The sequence below is a fragment of the Pelophylax lessonae genome (assembly GCF_965119305.1).
Source record: "Pelophylax lessonae genome assembly, chromosome: 1".
In the NCBI taxonomy this organism is placed as follows: Eukaryota; Metazoa; Chordata; class Amphibia; order Anura; family Ranidae; genus Pelophylax; species Pelophylax lessonae.
The window spans coordinates 595,108,831-595,125,145 of record NC_138768.1 but is presented as its reverse complement, the minus strand read 5'-3'; the positions used below and the strand labels follow the sequence as shown (position 1 = coordinate 595,125,145).

General features: G+C 41.7%; 1 protein-coding gene across 1 annotated transcript in view; it reads right to left on the bottom strand.

The window, feature by feature from the left end:
- Positions 1-378: 378 nt before the first annotated feature.
- LOC309555844 (complement C3-like) overlaps positions 379-16,315 on the bottom strand; it is a 362,933-nt gene continuing 346,996 nt past the window's right edge. The window contains exons 39-41 of the mRNA XM_082258010.1: positions 7,723-7,806; positions 7,013-7,154; positions 379-569 (exon numbers count right to left, since the gene is read on the bottom strand). Coding sequence (XP_082114136.1) covers positions 461-569; positions 7,013-7,154; positions 7,723-7,806 — 335 coding nt within the window. The 3' untranslated portion in view covers positions 379-460. The remainder of the gene's footprint in view (positions 570-7,012; positions 7,155-7,722; positions 7,807-16,315) is intronic.

Here is a 16,315-nt window from a genome sequence, read left to right as displayed (position 1 = left end):
TGTGGGTCTGTGAAGAAGGATCTAATCACTGAGGTATTTTGCTTCCTGGAAGATCCTTTGAATTGCGGCAAATCTCTTACTGATTTTTGATTATGTAGACAAAAATTAAAAAGCAACTAGTTTAATAATTTTATGTGAGTGCAAAAACACTGCAGTACACTAAGAAATAAGCAACAGGCAATGCTGTAAATGGAATATATTCACATATTTGATGACAAACTGATATGTACATGTCGAGTACAATACAAGTTAAGGTAACCCTGTCTGCAAAAAAAAAAAAAAAGTTACAATGCTACCTGCAAAACAATGAATATCTTTCCCCTTGTGGGGATGATTATTTTATTTTTTGACTTGGTTGCTTTTAATAACAGCCAGATGTTTTACCCTAGGGTAATCAGAATTGTTACCAGGCCCAAAATAATTGTGTTATCCGCTCTGTGACACAGTTTAAATTTTGGGTTTAAGTACTGCATCCTTGGAGTTTCATTTTGCTTGCAAATTTTGTCAACTTTTCATCCTCTTCTGACCAATTAAAGATGAAGGCTTTACTGCTAAGAACAAAGCTTGTCCTGTAAGTAAAACAAATATGTCCTGCTTTATTTACCATTTAAGGGATGCTGAATACATAAGCACATTTATATTTTTAAATAAAAAAAATGTAAATACATTCAATTGTACTAATGCAATAAGGGATATCCAAATATATAGCGGTTTCCCTTTTTTATGAATTGCCATGCTTTTCCTATTACTTTTATCAAATCATTTAGCCGTACAGTTGAGAGTGTGTTTTTTTTTTTTTTTAAATAACCCAATGAATATATAACGGGGAGTTTGTGACTCAAGGACTAGCTATACTTTTAAATGCAAGAGATAGAAAAGATCGAAAAGAAGTGTACACACAAATATCTGTTGTGGAAAGGGTAATGTAAATACACCTGTTACCATGGCCAACAATACAATTTATTTTTTGGATGGTGGTTCTCAACCCTTTTCATCCCCAGAACTTGTTGGCAATTGTTAATCTAAAAAGGAATAATTTATACAATAGGGTTTGTTATTTACTTACCAAGATAATTATGTAGGGTGCCATTGGTGATTCCCTTCTCAAAATGCTACTGAAATTATATTACTGTCAAACATTCCCCTAATCTTTCATTTGGAAATCTGGCACATTACATGGACTGACGACCATAGTGTTGATCCCTTCACATAAATACCTAACAGATGTTGAATAACACCCTCGTAACTTATGTAGTAATTTGTTCAGTTATCAGGGACTCGTTTTCAGGCTACATTTGACACAATTCCACCCCAGAGATTTCCCCAATTACTCTTTGGGAAGTGCATAAACCCACTATTTGGGAGGACCTGTTTACAACAGGCATCAAGGGCAGGTAAATAACATGTTTGTTATTTTTGCCTAAAAACAAAGTGAGACTTTAGTAGCACTTTAAGCATCAGTTCTATGTAAAAGATAACAAACAAGATACCTTTATTGTCCCATAGACTTAAAACGATTGACTTAAACTACAAGCCGATTAGACTAGAATGATTTACTGGATTACACTCTTGTCTGCTGTGCATCCTGATACCCACCGATGCTGCTGTCCCCACACCTGAACTGCTACCTACCACTGCCTTGTCAAAAAAAAAGCCAAGAAGTTTCCAGTCACAACTTACCAAGTAGCCTGCGACCAACCGAATTAACCGGTCTAACAGAATGCGTTAAAAACAGGGGTTTAGTTGCACACATTTGCAAATACATGCTTAAGCTGCAGGCCACAGCAAGGCACCCAGACCTACCACTGCCTTATAGTATGTTTTCCCCTGTGGGCCCGTTAGCAATACCCACCGCCAGAGTAAATAGTTTAATACCTGGGAGCATCCAAGTACTGGTATGCACACTAGCCTAAAAGGAAACGCAGCTGCTAGAGTTGAAGCACATAGCTACTATACTCAGACAGCAGTGTTTGCCTATGTAGCCTCATACTTACACCACCTACTTGCACCAAAGAGTATGGAAACTTTTTCCCAATTTACAAAGAGAATGCAATTTACCCAGTTCCAAACTATTTTGGAATCTACAAGTTAAACAATATATAGTATTTCCTCCATTCCTTGCATATGAAGTGATAATCTATCACTTCCCTCTTTTGAATCGCAAAAATGACTCACATTCCCCAGGGTCAATCTCCTTACTCTATAGCAACCTATTCTCAAAATGTATTCTGTCTTACAATTTCAAATGGGAGGTGGATCTGGGTATCCAACTGGAGCAGAATGATTGGACCCAAATTTGGAAAATTATCATGTTTGTAATTACTAGTCTATGCAGCAAATGCATTGCACAAAGTATTACTTAGATGGCCCACACAATCCCAGGCCATTCATCTAATAGCTTTTGTGGCTTTACAGAACCAGGCACATTTTGTTATATATGGTGGTTATGTTCTTTGCCCAGAAGATGTGGACACAGGTTTATAGAATTCTTTGCATCCTTTCTCAATGGCCACTTCCCATGAAACCTATTGATGCACTTCTAAACCTAAAAGGTGATGGTATTTTTAAGCACCAATTTGTACTTTTGATCCACATTTTGCCAAGGCATAGCTTTCTAAAATACTGTATGTAGCTGAGGTTAAAATCAGGTTACACTGGACAGTAATTATTGAACAAATTGAGGGCAAAACTACAGGGCACTCTGCCTATATCTTGGAACCATGGGTCTCACATTTCCTATCAAATGGCTTTGACTGTTGCCTACTTGACCCTTGAGAAACCTGTTCTAAGTCATTTTTTTTATGTACATCTAGGAGCTCTAAAACTCCATTCACACTTGGGTGTTTTGAATCTGCTAAAACAGCAAATCACATAACATGAATTTCAGATGCCATTAATTTTAATGGCACCTTCAAACACGGTGCAGTTCTGCCACAGTTGTCGCACGATACATCGCAACTGAATAATTTCTTCAATCCTTTTATGTCACCTATTTATTGCCCATAAAACTCAAACCATTATCCCTGTGGGGTGACTAATGTTTATCATGACAATGCCACCTTTGTACTTTTTAAAACTTTCTAATAAACAGATTGAACACAAAATAAAAAAATCCAACTTAAAAATGAGTCGAGGCCCAAGTCTAAGTCTAGGTGCCAGGAGCTTTCCTGGGTGCAAAGAACTGATCTGAACATGAGGACATGTACTTGTGGGCATCTACTGCACCTTACCAGTAATTTTAAAACAAAAGCCATCGAAAGTCCTATTTTATTATTGAAATTACAACTGAACGCACTATTACTAATTGCAGGAAGTAATTAAAATTAAGATTCTAGCAGAAAAAGAACAGAGTTTTGGGGAGGCTTGGAGAGTGATGCCTGAACATTGATCTCACTCCTCGATCCCAGGCACATCAGCCATACATTGAGCTACTTGGAGAGCCCTATTCTTTCCACATTTCCTTAAAACCTTTGAGCTAATCTTGAGCAAAAGAGGATTTGTGGACTCCATCCTGGATATCTTAGAAAAGGAAAGTGACTAGTCCGAAGGAAAACCAATAGCCTCTTTCACCCAGCGCTTATAAATACAATGTGCTATTGATGGATTATAAATTATGCTAGCTGCTGCTATGGAAATTAAAATTATATACTCATGCTTCCACTGTCCACATAAAATAATGATAAACAATGTTCACATTAGCAGCGCTTTATGAAGTACAATGATCCTCCTCAGTTCAACAAGTCCTTTATCTATTCAGCAACATGCTTGCAATTCTGAAAACTTTTCCCAGGGAATGTGAATAGGGAGGCAGGGTATATTCAAACGGTTGGAAAACCTGCCCGTCACCACACCACGTGTAACCTCTCCCCTAGGTATTAAGCACTCACCGGATATCTATCAAAATAGGCTTTGATTTTGCAAGGTCAGGTCATCCCTTCAGAGTTAATCCACTACTACTTCAATACCAGCACAACATGGACTTGATAGCAACATTTTCACCAGACAATCCTTTCCTCTCCTGCTGTAGCTCACAGCCGTCGCTCAAGTAAGACGCTCTGCTCACTGCTATTGGGGATCCCAGGAGGCACACTACGATCTGTTACATATAAAGCCGCGTGATCGTGCCCTGACTAGTTTCGTCTTTCGACTTCGTCTGGGGGGCATCCTGGATATCTGCCCTATATTCCTCTCCCTCAGCCACAGTTAGATATGCAAGCTATCAGTCTCACCATTTCAATATCTCCTAAGGTACTCGCCAACCCTATCACAAACCTGACGATTCTTCTTAGAATCCTTACCCAATTTGCTCGAATCTCATGCTTCACAGTAAACCGGAATAAATGTACAGCCCTGGATTGATTCTGCGGGTCTTTTCTGAGGTATACACAATTTAACGGTTTGGAATAGCAGCTGCAATGAGCTATTAGTGGTGCGAGTATGGTTCACTGAATATCAAACTGTCTTCTGAAATGGTCTGAAATGACGTCCCCCCCCCTCCCGTCACCTTCCGTGACTTGTAACGGAGCTCCCGTCCCACCGGGAGCCCCGAGCACCCAGCCGGCACGTCCGCGGCTTTAATCGGGTCTCCACGACGTCACTTCCGGGTTACTGTGCTGCAAAAGGCGGCAAATTTAAAAAATGTCTGTATGCAAAAACGCCGTTTTCGGTGTTTTGCATACATGGAAGTGTAGTGGAGGGGTCTAGGGTCTTTTAGACCCTTGATCCCTCCATAAAGAGTACCTGTCACTACATATTGGTGTCACAAGGGATGTTTACATTGCTTGTGACAGCAATAAAAGTGATCAGATTTTTTTTTTTTTAAAAAACTGTAATAAAGTTAAAAAAAATAATAAAATAAATAGGAAAAAAAAAAAAAATTTAGCCGCCCCCGTCACCGTCAGCTTGCGCACAAAAAAAAACGTATACGGAAGTTGTGCCGCAAATTAAATCGCTGTTCAAACCACACATGTGAGGTATCGCTACGATCGCCAGAGCGTGTGCAATAATTAAAAAAAAAGAGCTACACTCTAACTCTAAACTGGTAACCTTTAAAAAAACTGAAAGCGTCGCCCATTGAGATCTCTATTGACCGTAGTTTGTCGCCATCCCACGGGGGGGGGCGCAATTTTAAACCGTAACATGTTGGGTATCTATTTACTTGGCGTGACATTATCTTTCACAATATAAAAAAAAATGGGCTAACTTTACTGTTTAGTATTTTTTAAATGCAGCGAAATGTGATTTTTCAAAATGTTTTTAAAAAAATGGCGTTTTAAAGACCGCTGCGCAAATACCGCGTGACAAAAAATATTGCAATGACCGAAATTTTATTCTCCAGAGTCTTTGCTAAAAAAATATGTATAATGTTTGGGGGTTCTAAGTAGTTTTCTAGGAAAAAATACTGGTTTTAACTTGAAAAACAAAAAGTGTACGAAATAGGGCTGGGGCTTAAGTGGCTAATATAGAAAGATACTATAATGTAGCCAAAAATCCCACAACTCTCTTTACTGCATGACACCTTGAACGTAACCCTCTCGGTTTTTTTTTTTTTTTTTTTTTTTTTTAGAGCTACCTAATTGTGCTACCATTTCTATCTCTGCTTACTTTGGCTTTCACACAAAGCTCACCCATCCCCCCTATGCCCTCACTTAGAACTCTGGTATTTGGTTGGATATTGTGGCAAATGAACATCTCCTTTCTGATTCTTAATAACCCATTGTTTTCTTCAGGTATCTACCAACCAAGAGACTTAGTTTGGTGGTCCGCTCAAGGCTTAACCCACATACATAATTTCCTAACCTCGCATTCCTTCCCATCTTAGACCTAATTATTAGAAAACATTCATAGTTCCCATATTCAGAGTTCCTATATACAAAACGTTTTTGAACACATTTTCCTGCACTCCCCAAGGCTCTTAAGGCTTATTTCCCTGCTATACTCTATTTGGTTGTACTCTCCTGCCAGAGAGGGCCCTCTTTCCCTTTATTTCTTATGCTCAGAATTTGGAGCAAGATCTTGCCAACCCTGGGACCCTCTATCATGAAAACAGCGTACATAGTCCTCTTTCTGTGGTATTACATGCCAACACAACTGGCTCACACTATCCTGAAATATGATAGATGCTTTGAGAGGTTGTGGGCTTCAGGGAGATATACTACATGTCTGGTGGTCATGTCCCAAGTTGACCCCTTTCTGGGACTTTTGGCCTTCTCCAAACCTTATTCTATATAGTTGTCCTAAAGGACACAAAGATGGCCCTTCTGCATCATATGGTCCCAGGCCTTTTCCTTTACCAACAGAAACTGGTCATATACCTATTTTTGGCTGCTACTCAAGCTAAAGCTTGGAGGAAGCTTAATTTCCAAGAGGTCAATGTGTGTATGAATTTACAGGTGGTTAATGAGAAACCAGTATTTTGCACATTTCACAAACTAAGTTTCTAAAAAAAAAAAAAAGCCTTTCTAAGCCTTGAATCCATCTAGCATGAACCACTTGTAGCCTACATACTAGGCCTAGTCCCAAGTCCGAGGGCAAACCACTCCCCTCTCGTTCCCTAATTCTCCTCTTACTGATCCCACCTTCACTTCCCTCTCATGCTCTTTAATTGTCATCTCCTACTTTTTTATCCCCCAGGAATTCACTTGACTTTTGCTTTCGAACAGTCCTCAGAGTCTTCTCTCCCCATTCTATGTTGCTATTCTGAATCCATGAGCCTCTGAATCCATGAGCCTCTAGGTAAGCCTATGTTCCCAACTAAAACTTTTGGGCCCTGGATAGCACCTAGCTGAGACAAGGCTAGGACCCTGTAAACCTTTTTTCATATGAATCTCTATCATCTGTTACCTTCTTTTTTTAGCCCCTGTGTGGGCAACTTTGTTTTTATTTTTACACAACCCGATGAAAATTATTGAAATAGATAAAGGACAAAAAAGGAACAATATTTCACTTCTTTGTAAATCCCTTAGTGTGTGTGTGTATATAAGATAATCATAAAGTCAGTTTTTATACTCACAATGGTGAAACTTCCCAAAGGTCAGAATAGTGATTCATTATAAGATATTCTGAACCGATTTGAAGATTTAGTGATTCACTGCAGGCCATGTGACCAATGAGCTTCATGGTAGAATTTACACTTCTGGTTTTGATATCTGCTTCTGCAATAAGAAAACAAAAAATGTGAAATTCCAGCATATCTTTTGATTAGAGATGTTTATGATGAAAGCCTAATTTTCTGCCTCAAACAATTTGCAACAAATAAACAGAAATTATTTTGATGTGTAGTTACAGCTGAATAAGATAACGTTTTGTTTTTTATGTGTTATAATAGGGAAACAGGTCTTTTGTCCAGGTCAACAGAAAGGCCCTTACTTGCAAAGCTGCCACCACTCAGTGTCTCAAAATGCAAAGCAACATACCCTAGCTTTCCCAAGGCTTCCACAATTTTTACAGAAGATTCATATATAAAGGCAGCTGCCTCTTCAATAAAAACACTCACAGCAGTGGCCTAATTGTCCCTGATTATTTTAGCTTCTCAGGAACCCACAGCATGACTTCCTAGTCAGGCTGATTTTTTTAGCGCTTCTCAATAGATGGAGCTTGGCACCTAAAAAGCAGTCATCCTAAACTAAAAATAAGATATAGAAGACTGCAATCAAATTAGATCCCATGCAAAGCCCTGTATATATCAATATTGAAAAAAAAACACTTTTATTAGGTACTTACCATCTTTGATAATGTCCACAATAGTGACATCATTGTAGTCATAACTAGCTTCTCTCTCTGTTTTTGTCAGACGAACCCTGTATACTAAAGAAAATATAATTTATTGTATTTAATAATGAATAAAAAATTTGTGTAGTGAATTGTTAACTTTCAGCAACTGGCATGAAATAAAATGTTTGATGTTAAATATTACACACCAGCCCTGGGGATTTAGCTAAACATTGCCTAGTGGTAGTCTAGCTGAAACAGACAGTTATTCTCTGAATAATTAATCAGCTAAACTTTCAAACTATATAAACATTTACAAATATTTTCTATTCTATGGGTAATTTAAATAACAAAAATTCAGATTTTTTTTCCAGTCTTTTTCACTTTATAGGGACACACTAAAACATTTAATGTGAAAATGGCTTAATGTAGCTTAATGTGTAATAAAGTGCCTAAACCATAATCAATTGTCCTGAAACTTTGCACAGACTAAATTTTTAAATTTAATTTATCCTAGAAGTTTCATGTATTTTGGTCTTCCAGTCGGCAAACTAAGGACATTAAGCTTGTTTTTTGGGGAGCTTAATGTGGCTTAACGTACAAAAAAAGAGCTTAGATGTTAACCAATTTCCCCAAACTTCAATCGATAGAAGACTCTATTGATGCCAAGATAGTCTGAAAATTTTAGCTCATTTGGTAAATCACATTAAGTTATTCACATTAAGCTATATTTTTTACAATACTAAAATGTTTCATGTAAATGGTTTAATGTAAAAAGAGCTTAATGTACCAAAATGTACCTAAACTTCAATCAATTGTCTTGTAACTTTGCACAGCCTAAGTTCTACACATCATAGTTACATAGTTAGTGAGGTTGAAAAAAGACATCAGTCCATCCAGTTCAACCTATGATGTGTGTGTGTGTATTTGCTTTTAACCGTACATTGTATACCCCTGTATGTTGTGGTCTTTAAGGTGCCCATCTAATAGTTTTTTGAAACTTCCCAAACCAATCCTGGAGGTTTCATGGATTTTGGTCTCCCACAACCTTCGTACAATAGAAGAGTCTATCTATTCCAACATTTTCTGAAAATTTCAGATCATTTGGTAAATTACACCAAAAGTTATTCACATTAAGCTATATTTTACATTCCTAAAACATTTAATGTCAACAGCTTAATGTAAAAAGAGCTTAACATAGCATAATGTACCTAAACCTCAGTCAATTGTCTTGAAACTTTAAACAGCCTAAGTTCTACACTTCCCAAACCTATCGTGGATTTTGGTCTCCCACAAGGAAAACTAGGGGCATTAAGCTTTTTTTTTTGGGGGACTTAATGTGGCTTAATGTACAAAAAAGAGCTTAGATGTGAACCAATTTCCCCCAAACTTGGTACCATAGAAGAGTCTATCTATTCCAACATATTCTGAAAATTGCAGATCATTTGGTAAATTACACCAAAAGTTATTCTCATTAAGCTATATTTCTCTATCGCTCATTGACAGACGTAGTCTTCTTGATTCTCAAGAGCTGGGTTATGTTGTCTCCGCAGGAGTAGGACTAGGCAGAAAGACAAAACGTTCTGGCTCCACCTTAGGGGCAGTCCCTGAGGGTATATCCTCCCTCTCTCTGCTACAGGGAATCAGTTTTTTTCTGTCTAGTCAGGAGTAAGGACCTAAGTTCCTTGCTGGGATCTTTTTGGTCCTGGCAAGATTTTTTCTTTAGAAAAAATATTTTTTAGGTAGTTTTTCTGCAGTGTTTTTTTCCTGTGAGATCTTCAAGCAAAAACGCCGGACTGGGCGACACTAGTGGTCACCCCAGCCGGCCTACGAGCGCGCGCAGACCATTGCATTGCGCTTGGTCGGCCGCGACACATTCAAGTAAGTATGCGGGGCCGGGCGACGGGCTGGATGTTGAGATCCAGTGGTCACCCCGGTTTCTGCCTACGAGCGCGTGCAGACCAGAGCTCCGCGCTGGGTCGGCCGCGATGGAGTCCCAGTGGAGGGACTGACCTTGCGAGTTAAAAGTCTCGCTTGGACGCCAGGAACCAGAGAGTCGAGGCGTCTGGAGTGGTCCACAACCCCCCACCCCGGTGGAGAGGGTATTGTGAAGAGAGGGTGCCTGTCGGTTCGGTATGGTGAGTAAACGTTCCCTTTTTTTCTTTCCTCGTTATGAGGCAGTATGAATTATGGGCCCCTCCATTCATGGTCAGTATATATCTGACACTAAAAGTCCCCCTTGTAAATACAGTATGTGTTTGTGGGAAGTGGACTTGGTTTGAGAGCTAACACTCTACCCAGCAGAATGTAGCATTACAGCAGACATAGGAGGTATAATCCTACCTTATCTGTAGTGTATCTCCTGTAGATCAACAAATCGCCACTCAGCAGAGATGCAGGTGGATGTGCTGGGAAAAACGATTTCGGCGGTCTGCCGCCATTTTGCCGTAGACCAAGTGCATGTATGTCCTCAGGTCACGCCGGCCGCCATGTTTTTGGAGTCTTATGTCTCTTGTATGGGGGCGGCCATGTTTCATGAGCCCAGCTACCTCGTGGAGAGCTGGGAACGCCGGAAGGCGTACACAGGGGGCGGAGCCACGTCCTTCTACCCGGGAAAAAGCAACAGCTCCTTCCAGTCTGTAAAAGACAGACGCTGACTGCAGTTGGTTGGAAACTTCACTGCATCGGTTGGTGAGCCTTGGGGGTCCCTCTCTCTCTCTGTGGGGATCGAGAAGCAGGTACTCTGAGGGGCGCTATTGCGCTAGGGGGAGACACACAAAAAAAAAAAAAAAAAGAAAGTTTTTTTTTTTTTTTTTTTTCTGGCAAAGGTGTCCTGAATTAACATGGACCCTGCCACTCATGTATCTCCTCCGGATCCCCTCGAGGGGTCTGCAGGATCCTCCAGCACCCCACTGACGATTGAATCATTGTCAGCTATTATGGAAACTTTTGTGTCCCGGGTGGAAGTGGCTTGTCAGGGACAGGGCGCAAGAAAGCGACCCCCGCCTAACCCCTTATTATCTGAAACCTCGGATTCAGACTGAGCCTATTTCTGCAGTTGCAGGTACTTCATCTGGGATTGGTGTCTCGGGTACTGTCTCTTCAGACAGCGAGGAGGATGTTTCGGCATCAGCCATAGCCAGAGAGGAAGCGTTGGTAAACGCACTCCTGGTATCTGTTCAAGAAACCTTAAGATTACAGGGTATTCCGTCGGAAATAGCTGAAACTGAAATCCCTTTTGGGACTAAAAAATGCATCAAAGTGGCGAAGGTTTTTCCATTGTCCAAATGTTTTGGCAATCCAATCGAAGAAGAATGGCGTCTGTCAAAACGCACTTTTACTATTTCTAATCGCATTAACAGGCGTTATCCGTTTGAGGAAACCCTCATTAAGAAATGGACAGAACCACCTGTGGTGGATTCACCAATTGCTAGATTGAATAAAGCCACGGTTATTCCTCTAGAAGACGCTCCGTCTTTTAAAGATCCAGTGGATCGCAAGATAGAAGCTATGTCTCGCACCATGTTTTCCTTGATTGGATCAGCTTTCAGACCTATAATAGCTATTGGTCTGGTTTCGCAGGCTGTAACTGAATGGACCAAGTGGTTACGCCGGGACTTAGAAGAGGTCCCTCAGGCGGTATCAGATTTGTTGGAACAAATGATACAGGGGTTACAGTTTGTGTGTGATGCGGCGTTAGACGCCACTCCATTATTGGCGCGAGCATCAGTCTCAGCAGTGGTTCTCAGGCGTACACTGTGGCTAAAAGGTTGGTTAGCCGACCAAGGTTCCAAAAAAGCATTGGCTAATATCCCCTTTTTAGGAGAGCGTCTATTTGGAGCCAACTTAGATGAGATCATTAAGGATCTCACGGGTGGAAAGAGCACCTTTTTACCGCAAAATTTTAAAGGTAGTAGAACTCGTCAAAGACGAGGGCCTTCTTTTTCTGCTCACAAGAGGTTTTTTCGTCCCGCGGGTGAAAAAATGAAGTCCTCCAAAGCTCCTTCAGGAGGCGTCAGGGGTCGTTGGTCGGGCAAGCAAAAGCCCGCCCCCTCCAGACCTGAAGATAAACCGTCCAAAGCCTGAAGGTGCGCCCCCACCCATAACTGGGGTGGGGGGACGTCTTCGCCGGTTCCCGGATCCATGGCTTTCCAGAATCCCGGACAAGTGGGTTTGCGAAGTCATAAGGTCAGGGTACAAGATCGAGTTTCGATCTCTCCCACCGGCGCGATTCTTCCCTTCCAATATTCGACTATCCCCGGATCGTTTAGAAGATCTGCGGAGAGCAGTCACAGATTTACTACAACAAGGAGTGGTAGTCCACGTTCCTTGGACAGAACGGTTTCAAGGATTTTATTCAAACCTATTTACAATACCCAGGAAAGAGGGCAAAGTGCGTCCAATTCTGGACTTAAGGGCACTCAATTCTTTTGTCAACATAAGAAGATTCAGAATGGAGTCCATTCGCACAGTAGCAGCCTTCCTGCATCCAGGGGATGTCCTAGCGTCCATAGACATCAAGGACGCATATCTTCACATTCCCATTTTCGCAGGACATCAGCGGTTTCTACGCTTTTCCGTAGAAGAGAACCACTATCAGTTTGTGGCGTTACCTTTCGGTCTCGCCACGGCTCCTCGGGTCTTCACGAAGGTGTTGGCCCCAATGTTGGCACTACTGCGCCAAAGAGGCATATCGATTCTTGGTTACCTAGACGATCTTCTGCTTCATGCAGAGTCTCCTCAGACCTTGCTACAAAACATAGAAATTACTATGATTTCTTTACAGGAATTCGGGTGGCTGGTGAACCAGCAAAAGTCATTTCTGGTTCCCACCCAGAGGCTCGAATATCTGGGTCTAATTCTAGACACAGTCAGGACAAGAGTTTTCCTTCCGGTAGGGAAACTCCGAAAGATTCAATCAGCAGTCCAGTTGTTACTGTCCAACAGCTGGTCTTCCCTTCGGACTTGCATGAGGGTTCTGGGGTTGATGGTGGCTTCCTTCGAAGCAGTCCCATTTGCCCAGTCCCATACCCGAATTCTTCAGCTAGAGATTCTTCTCAGATGGAATCGGAATCCGGAATCCCTGGACAATCAGATCCGATTGAGCAAACAGACCAGAGAGTCTCTGGTCTGGTGGCTTCGGTCTCCGATGCTCAGCCAGGGAAAGTCATTTCTGCCAATATATTGGACGATAGTGACCACGGATGCCAGTCTATCCGGATGGGGAGGAATTCTCGGTCAGTTATCTGTCCAGGGACTTTGGTCCCCGGAAGAATCCAGGTTGCCGATAAATGTATTGGAACTGAGAGCGATCAGACTTTGTCTGATTCACTGGACCGAGCAGCTCCAGGGCAGCCCGGTTCGGATCCAGTTGGACAACGCCACGGCCGTGGCTTATGTCAATCACCAGGGGGGCACCAAGAGTGTCCAAGCGGCCAAAGAAGTGGCTTGCATTCTTCGCTGGGCGGAACGATTTGTTCCAGCTATCTCTGCGGTGTTCATTCCGGGGGTGGAAAATTGGCAGGCAGATTATCTCAGCCGTCAGACTCCGGATCAGGGGGAATGGTCCCTCCATCCAGAAGTTTTCCACCAGTTGTGCCTATGTTGGGGCACCCCGGATGTGGATCTGTTGGCATCACGATTCAACAGAAAAGTACAGAGATTCGTGGCTCGCTCCCGCGATCCTCTAGCAGAGACCGCAGACGCACTGGTCACCCCGTGGGGCAATACCAGCTAATGTATGTCTTCCCTCCTCTTGGGTTACTGCCAAGACTTGTTCGCAGGATAGAGGAGGAAGGAATTCCAGTAATCCTGGCAGCTCCGGACTGGCCTCGTCGAGCTTGATACGCCGACTTGGTCAGACTGGTGGCGGACGTCCCGTGGAGACTTCCTCTCAGGGAGGATCTACTGTCTCAGGGACCGATCTTCCATCCTGCTTTGCGATCGCTGGTTTTTTAACGGCCTGGTTATTGAGACCCAGGTGCTGAAGGACAAGGGATTGTCAGCTTCAGTTATTCCTACTCTAGTTAAAACAAGGAAAGAGACTTCCAGAAAGATTATCATCGTACATGGAAGTCTTATATTGTGTGGTGTGAATCCCTTGGGTTCCATCTACATCTTTATTCGGTAGTCCGAATATTGGCTTTTCTGCAACAGGGAGTTGAGCAGAAGCTGGCCTTGAGTGTTATCAAGGGTCTGGTTTCAGCATTTGCTATCTTCTTTCAGAAGCCTTTGTCTACTCATTCCTTGGTGCGGAATTTCATCCAGGGGCTGCGACACCTGGCTCTGCCAGTGCACGCGCCGTTACCATCCTGGGATCTTAATTTGGTGCTGTCGGTTCTTCAGACACCTCCCTTTGAAAATATCAGGGAGATTCCCTTGCTTACTTTATCCCAGAAGGTGGTCTTCTTGGTGGCTATCACTTCGGCACGCAGGGTGTCAGAACTGGCTGCATTATCCTGTTGTTCCCCAGATCTGGTGGTTCATAGGGATAAGGTTGTTCTTCATCCGAATCCATCCTTCCTTCCTAAGGTGGTTTCAAAGTTTCATTGAATGAGGACAGTGTATTGTCCTTCCTATGTCCTTAGCCCAATCATCCTCGAGAATTGCGTTGCATTCCTTGGATGTAGTTCGGGCGATCAGGATATATTTGAATACTACGGATTCAATTTGTAAGACGGATTCACTGTTTGTGATCACGGATGGCCCTAAGTAGGGGTTGCCTGTTCTGCTGCGACCATCTTTAGATGGATCAGACAGACGGTGGTATAGGCTTATTTTATCTAAGGGTCGGGATCCCCCGTTCCCTTTTAAGGCGCATTCTACTCGGGCGCTTAGAGTTTCCTGGACCTTCCGCCATCAGGCGTCAGTGGTTCAGGTTTTCAAGGCGACTGTTTAGTCGTCGGTTCATACCTTTACAATATTGTATAAGGTTCATGTGATGGCATCGTCAGATGCCTCTTCTGGCCGCAAGGTTCCTGCAGGCCACTGTCTGAGGAGACTGTTGGTCTACCTCGAGGATTTGTGGGGTAGGTCTCATCGGTTTACTCGATGAGTCCTTTGATACTTCTGGTTGGCTCCGGTTGGGCCTTCTAGATTGGATTTTGATTTCTGTCAATCCCACCCCTCATTTGTGGCACTGCTTCTGGATGTCCCAGCTCTTGAGAATCAAGAAGACTACGTCTGTCAATGAGCGATAGAGAAAAATGGATTTTTGTAAGATCTTACCGTAAAATCCTTTTCTCTTAAGCTCATTGACAGACGTAGTACCCGCCCCTCTATCATTGAGTTGGGTTGGGTTAAATTCTCTGTTACTGCTTTAGAACAGAACTGATTCCCTGTAGCAGAGAGAGGGAGGATATACCCTCAGGGACTGCCCCTAAGGTGGAGCCAGAACGTTTTGTCTTTCTGCCTAGTCCTACTCCTGCGGAGACAACATAACCCAGCTCTTGAGAATCAAGAAGACTACGTCTGTCAATGAGCTTAAGAGAAAAGGATTTTACGGTAAGATCTTACAAAAATCCATTTTTTACAACTATAAAAACACGTGGCTTAATGTAAAAAGAGCTTAACGTACCATAATGTGCCTAAACCTCAACCAATTGTCTTGAAACTTTGCACAGCCTAAGTTCTACACTTCCCAAACCTATCCTGGAGGTTATGTGGATTTTGGTCTCCCAGAAGTTAAACTAGGGACATTAAGCGCTTTTTTTTCCCGGAAGCTTAATGTGGCTTAACGTACAAAAAAGAGCGTGGATGTTAATCAATTTCCCCCAAACTTCGAACAATAGAAGAGTCTATCTATTTCAACATATTCTGAACATTTCAGATCATTTGGTAAATCACATTAAGCTATATTTTACAACTATAAAAACACGTTGCTTAATGTAAAAAAAGAGCTTAACATACCATAATGTGCCTAAACTTCAACCAACTGTCTTAAAACGTTGCACAGCCTAAGATTTACACTTCCTAAACCTATCCTGGAGGTTATGTGGATTTTGGTCTCCCAGAAGGAAAACTAGGGACATTAAGCTCTTTTTTTGGGGAGCTTAATGTGGCTTAATGTACAAAAAAGAGCTTAGATTTCAACCAATTTCCCCCAACCTTCGTACAATAGGAGTGTCTATCTATTCCAACATATTCTGAAAATGTCAGATCATTTGGTAAATCACACCAAAAGTTATTCACATTAAGCTATATTTTACAACTATAAAAACAAATGGCTTAATGTAAAAAGAGCTTAACGTACCATAATGTGCCTAAACCTCAACCAATTGTCTTGCAAATTTGCACAGCCTAAGTTCTACACTTCCAAAACCTATCCTGGAGGTTATGTGGATTTTGGTCTCCCAGAAGTTAAACTAGGGACATTAACCTCCCTGGCGGTATGATTCTTTTGGATTTTAGGTGCTGAAAGCGGTACCATTATTTTAGGTGCTGAAAGCATGTAATTCTTGTGAATGAGCAGCCCAAACCAACTGTATACATTATACATAATATATATATATATATATATATATATATATATATATATATATATATATATATATATATATATATATATGTATATATATATATATATGTATGTATACATATATTATGT